Source organism: Gymnoscopelus microlampas (genome assembly GCF_963454915.1).
Source record: "Gymnoscopelus microlampas genome assembly, chromosome: 17".
NCBI classification, from domain to species: domain Eukaryota; kingdom Metazoa; phylum Chordata; class Actinopteri; order Myctophiformes; family Myctophidae; genus Gymnoscopelus; species Gymnoscopelus microlampas.
Window position 1 is genome coordinate 22,829,756 of NC_139954.1, and position 6,597 is coordinate 22,836,352.

General features: G+C 43.0%; 1 protein-coding gene across 25 annotated transcripts in view; it reads left to right on the top strand.

Moving 5' to 3' along the window:
- The window catches only part of mycbp2 (MYC binding protein 2), an 80,873-nt gene that overhangs the window by 37,154 nt on the left and 37,122 nt on the right, over window positions 1–6,597 (top strand). For 24 of the 25 annotated variants that reach the window (XM_084083664.1, XM_084083682.1, XM_084083675.1 and 21 more), the window contains 3 exons: window positions 292–566; window positions 1,316–1,537; window positions 1,899–2,090. In XM_084083664.1, coding sequence (XP_083939790.1) covers window positions 292–566; window positions 1,316–1,537; window positions 1,899–2,090 — 689 coding nt within the window. The remainder of the gene's footprint in view (window positions 1–291; window positions 567–1,315; window positions 1,538–1,898; window positions 2,091–6,597) is intronic. The other variant, XM_084083684.1, reaches the window with a different exon arrangement.

Sequence of the window (6,597 nt, forward strand, 5' to 3'; positions counted from 1 at the left end):
ATAATGGTTACTTCCTGGGGAGGGGGAAATATATATTTAAAATTCCTTCTGCAGCTCTTCCATGCAAAATAATTCAAAACGTGAGATAACATATACTGTACAAGAACAAAAGCTCTTGTCCAAGAGTTGTCCAGATATAAACACAGATTTACTAACACTGCTTTGATTGAAAATCTATTTGTAAGTAGCTCCCCAGCTCACCCAGACTATACTCTAATATTGTCTAATCTCTCTCAACTCTTTCTCTCTTTCTTTTGCGGTCTTTATCACACTTTCTCATTTGGTCTCCAGCCAGCACCAAGGCTGTGGTGGAGGAGTCCAGTAAGCTGGCAGAGTGCGTAGGCAAGACACGCAGCCTGCTGAAGAAGGTCCTATCTGAGGGCATGGACAACTGCCTGACCAAGCTAGACAACGACCCCGAGGGCTACCTGTCGCAGCCACTCACCCTGCTGGAGGCCGTCCTGCAGGAGTGCCACAACACCTTCACCGCCTGCTTCCACTCATTCTACCCCACACCGGCCCTGCAGTGGGCCTGCCTCTGTGACCTGCTCAACTGCCTGGACCAGGTCAGACTCATTGTAACTTACTATTGATGGTTAAGATTAGACACCATAGACTCTGTCTTGTAGCTGACATTTTTTCTGTTGCATACAACATGCTAGTGCTGGGCCTATATGTATAACATTTTTCAATATGAATGACATATTTTGATAAACAAAACAAAAAATGTAGTATCAATACAGTTCCACAGATGTATGTGTAAGTAATTAAATGATTCTGTTATTTCGAAATGTCATTAACTAGTATGTATAAGACATAGAGGCACAGTCTTGTTGAATCACGTAAAGCAGGGGTTCTCAAACGATGTGCCATGAGTCAAGTCAATGTCTGCCTTGGGATTTTGACCAGCACACATTATTACAACTATACAAAATGTTATGAATTATTTAAATTTCCTTTTATTAGTACTTTGTGCACCCTCATTTCCCAACACTAAGGCAAATGATATACCCTAAAAATAATTATATAATATATATATATATATATATATATATATATATATATATATATATATATATATATATATATATATATATATATATATATATATATATATATATGAATGAGAGAGAACTTTTAAAACCAACTGGTGTAAACGAGGCAAGTTGAGACAAAATTTAGCAACATCTTGGCAGCTTATCATTTACAAATATTTCCTTTTGGTCCATAATATTATGTATCTCCTATCTCCCCCTAGCTCTACAGATGGACTAATTCTCTCTCACACCTCTCCTCCCCCCCCCATATACTGCAGGACATCGCTGAGGCCAACTTCCGCACCTCCAGCAGCCGCCTGCTGGCGGCGGTGATGTCGGCCCTGTGCAACACCTCGGTCAAGCTGACCTCCATCCTGCCCATCGCCTATGACGGCGAGGTGCTGCTGCGCTCGCTGGTCAAGCAGGTGAGCACGGAAAACGACTCAGCCCTCGCTCACCGCTTCCCTCTGCTGGTGGCCCACATGGAGAAGCTCAGCCACGTGAGTGCATGGGCACGTTCGCGCGCACACTGACACACACACACACACACACACACACACACACACACAAAGACACACACACACACACACACACAGACACGCACTCCTCATCAGGTATTCTCACTTCTAAATGCAGAGTCTAAGGCTGTCAGTGGAAAGCCCAGGAATGATGGTTGTGTTAAAAGTGTTTTATGCCCTGTCAGAGATATTTTATGCAAAGGGGGGTTTATTTATAATCCTGTCCATGTCCATGGCTGTTCCTGAAGTGCATTCTCGGAAATATGACAAGGTGTGATTTGGTTGTAGCGTGTAACAACACGAGATTTACGCTTTTTCACTCCCCTCTGCCACGCCCGCCTAGACGGAGGAGAACCTGATGGGGATGACCAGTTTCCGGGAGGTTCTGGAGAAGATGCTGGTGATCGTGGTGCTTCCAGTGAGGAAGAGCCTGAGGAAAGAGGTGGAGCTCTTCTCTCCACACCTGGTCTCCAACACCTGCGGCCTGCTGGCCTCCATTGTCTCTGAGCTCACTGCCTCTGCTCTGGGATCCGAGGTTGGCTATTTTTTAAACTAACACACTCACACACACACACACACACACACACACACACACACACACCCACACACACACACACACACTAAGGCTGTCAGAATTGGCCAAAATTACTTTTGATTATTCCTTTTAAAACACCACGTGGGTCCGAATTGTTTTTAATATAAAATATTGTATGCTCAAACACAGCAAAAGTCTTTTCCTTTAATGTGCTGGCCACGGTTGGTGCTGATAAACGTGCTCTCTTGCAAGATCAAATGAATGATTCATACTTTTTACTGTCTCCTGTACTATGTCTACTTGTATTGTATTGATATGTTTTTTACTTTATTTTACTTTACTGTTTATTTGGACAGGACAATGCATATTAATGGACGTAAATACACCGGATTTAGCAAAGATGCTAATTTTCATCTGCAGTCCTCACAAAAAACATAAAATTAGAAAACAGACAGACAAACGGTGGAGTACATTCACATAACATTACATAGGCAACACAGCATAAAAATAAACCTAAAACATGATCACAAATGGTTGCAGCTTTGGTTTTCAAGCAACTTTTCAGATTGAATTTAAAAGATGGAAATGTAGCACAATCCCTTATACACAGAGGAAGGCCATTCCATGCTACACAACCCTGTACTGAGAGGACGTTTTGACCGAATGTTGTTTGCCGGTGCGGCACTTAGCAATCTCCTTGAGTGGTTGCTCTGGTACTGATTCCCCTATCAGGCTTCCTTTTAATGAATTCACTTAGGGGGGACGGGCACAGACCATGTAGGGTCTTGTATATGACCCCAACCTGTGAAAATGTTGAAGTTGTCAAAACTAAAAGAAATTGAGCCTCCGGAGGATGTTACAATGATGATATGAGCGAGGCTTCCTGTCAAACACTTTGAGCGCACTCTTGTAGAGCTGTTCAATGGGTTTGAGAATCGTCACGCCTGTGCAAGACCAGTTTGTAAAACAGTATTCAATGTGTGATAGGATCATACAGTGAAGATACGATCTGGCAGCACCAACTGTCAGGAAGGGTCTAATTTGTTTAAAATTTTGAAGGTTGAATTTAATCGTATTTGTGACTTTCTTCACATGTTTTTTAAAAGTTAGGGTTGAGTCTAATATGACTCCGAGGTACTTGAACTCTGGGACAAGTTCAAGTTCCTCCCCACCCAGAAACACATTTGAGGACTCCAACACAACTGGTCTTTTTGGCATTCAAGAGTAGACATGAGTCTATAAGCCAGTCTTGAATACTTGTCAGAGCTGAGGTTAAGATTATGCATAGCTGCATAGCTTTTACCATGGGCAAGCACAACAGCATCATCTGCATACATCTGGACATTATTACATACTTCAGGTAGGTCATTTATGTACAGTGAGAACAGAATTGGACCTAGTATTGAGCTCTGGGGGACACCGACCGAACAGGTGTGGTAGGGAGATTTAACACTGTTGACACTTACTTTCTGGTGGATAGATAGGAACTAACTTTTATAGCTTCTGGAGAAAAAATTAAATGTGTTAATTTGGACAGGAGAACCCGGTGACAGACTGTGTCGAACGCCCTCTTGAAGTCCAGGAACACCGCCATTGCACAGGGAGCTCTGTTCAAAACACACCTCATTTTTTCTATGAATAGGCAGTTTGCTGACTCAGTGGAGTGGAAGGCCCGAAACCCAAACTGTATGGGATGCAGTGGGGTGTGGCCTTTGTCTAGGTGTTTGATGATAGACTTGACAATCCACTTTTCAGCCACCTTTGATATAACTGGTAGGATGCTTATGGGTCTCTAGTTTGATATCAGTTTTAGCACCAGATTTGTAGATTGGTGTTATCACAGCAACTTTCCATTGAGGAGGAACCAGTGCGTTGTCTGATGGACAGATTTACCAGATGTGTGATTGGTGATGTCTGTTTTTGTATGGATAGTTTTATCACCACTTTTTATCAGCCTGCTCAGGGACAACATATGAAAATTAGCTTCTGGCTAACTGTGGCTCATTTACCTGGACGTGAAAACTGACATGTTGATTAATGTGCATATATACGGTGGTGGCGTGGCTGTGGAAAGGGGAAGTGTTTGGTAAAAAAGTCTCTGCAACGTGTCATGATTGGTTGCCATATCTGCTTATTGTAAGTGACATTGCCCTTGTTTTTCTGTGAAGGTGCTTTAAATACTGGTGGTTGCGGTTTGTCCCTGTTTCTAAAACGTTGTTCATATTTGGTATGAGTTATTGGTTGATATATTTCACACACACTCTCACATTGGATATGTTATCCAATTAATTATTGTTTTTTGTTTAAATCAAATAAAGGTAGGCTTCAAGACAGAGAAATGTGACATGGAGGGAGTTTTACCGTGAGGGACAATCCATACATAGTTTCTACATCGCTTTTTCGGTAGAGTATCGTTGTAAACTGTCTACCAAATGAATCGCCTGTTTCAGCTTGACCCGTTAGCATTTTGAATCAATTAAACGTGTTTTCTTTCTAGTACCGAGCGAGTCAAGTTACTGTGTGTGTGTCTGCGGTGTGAAGTCTGTGTGTGTTCACAGCGAGGCAGCTGATTTATCCTTCATCGTATGATGGTGTCCTGTGGCAAACACAGCTAATCTACAACGCGTCAGCGAAGCATTGAGGACTTGTAGATCGGCTCACGTTCACGTTGTACGATGAAGTATAAACTGCTGCTTGCAGTCTCTCCGACTCTGTGATCTCACAAGACCAGCTGCCGTTTAAGGTTACATGCTACATGCTATGTTACATGGACTTTTGGTCTCGCAAGAACTCGCATGGCAGATTTATCGTGGAACAGTCTTTTCTTTTTTATATTCAAAGGAATATTAAAATATGGAATATTCGTTGACAGCCTTAACACACACATACACACACACTTTTGTTTTGCATGCACACAACTACCATCATATCTAATGTGCTCTATGCCTTACCTTTGTCCTAGACATTTACATTGTAATCACCCACCACCACCACCCCCAATCAAATTCATTTCTATTCTTGGATCAGCCACGATCACAATTGAATCAGCCCCTGCCCCCTTTGCTGTGCCAATCAAATTAGAGTTGGCGCAGAGGTCTGTGTCGGAGAATGAGACCACTGATGATGAGACTGTCATTCAGAAAGCATCCATTTTCCTCTGTCTTCTCCCTTCCTCTCCCACCACAACAACAAACAAATGCACGCACGCACCCTCCAGTGGCTGCATTGTTGTTTATCAGCCTTTGCCGAAGGACAAGTCATGCTTTGCAGCTGGCACCGTCCTCATTGTTGCCAAATGTAGATAACAGAAAGATGGAGCACCGGTTTTGTTTTTCTGTGATGCTGAGTCACGAGGGGGCAGGGTGGGGCGTCAAAGTCTAGGCTAAGGCCCTGATCAGGCCCTGTGTTGTTGTTTGTCTCCCCCTCTGTCCCCTCGTTTGTTGATCACTCCCATCACCTTCCCTTCACCCACTTTTACTGCATTATGAACTCTCGACTCCCGTTGCCACGGTAACCGTCATAGGCCGGTTGCATAGGCTGGGTGCCTTGACGACAGCCGTAGCCACGACTGTGTTTTTTGTGCCCCTCCTGTCTGTGTTGTCAGGGAAACGACTATTCTGCTCTGAAGCACCTGCATATTGTCTCCGTAAAAGTGGTTGTCTTTCCCTCGCTCTCTGTGGCCAGCAAGTTGTCATAAATAGAGATCATAATAGCAAACACTGACCACACATCCTGTGTTATTTTTAGTTAAAATGTACACTGCAGATATTCTTTCCATATTGCCTTTCTACGATCAAATTGAGAAAACTCTGTCCCTTCCTCTGTCTGCATGCATTTCTCTCCTGCTCGTGATCATTAAGCTTTGGCATAGGCAGGGACTGATGAAGCTGATTTTTCAATTTCCCCCAAAGCTGTTAATTAGCATTTTTGCCATGTCTGTGTAGTTGGGTTGTGGGATCTGTAGTCCCTGTCCCATAGCCCAGACTGATGTGTGGTGGTTTTATTGGTTGTTGGTTAGTTTTCAGCAGGGAAACATCACAACCGATTGGCGGATTGGCCCTGGGCTCACGGGTATTAGAAAGAAAAAGTCAATGGCAATTATGTCTTGGTGTGCTTTGGTGAAGATCAGTTTACTCTGGTGTGGACATTTATATAGTTCTGTCGCATGGATGGAAAAACGGACCAAAATCCAAATAGTATACTCTACTGCTCTGGCAAAGATTTTTCAACTCTTCGAGTAGCACTAATGCATGCTTGTCAACACAATGACGCGACCCTGTAGTAAACTAATGGACGGTTAGAGGTTTTGCATCTCACAGCTTATCTTTGACCATGACATAAAATTTCCGCATATTTCTCTCTCGTGAAAATGTTGCTGCACTTTCTGTGTGATCTTGCCATTTGTTAACATTCACAGAATGAATGTTATCACGTTGAGAGCCTATATGGTTTGACTCGAAAGACGAACATAAATGAGAACAAGACTATGTATTCTACCATTTCATTG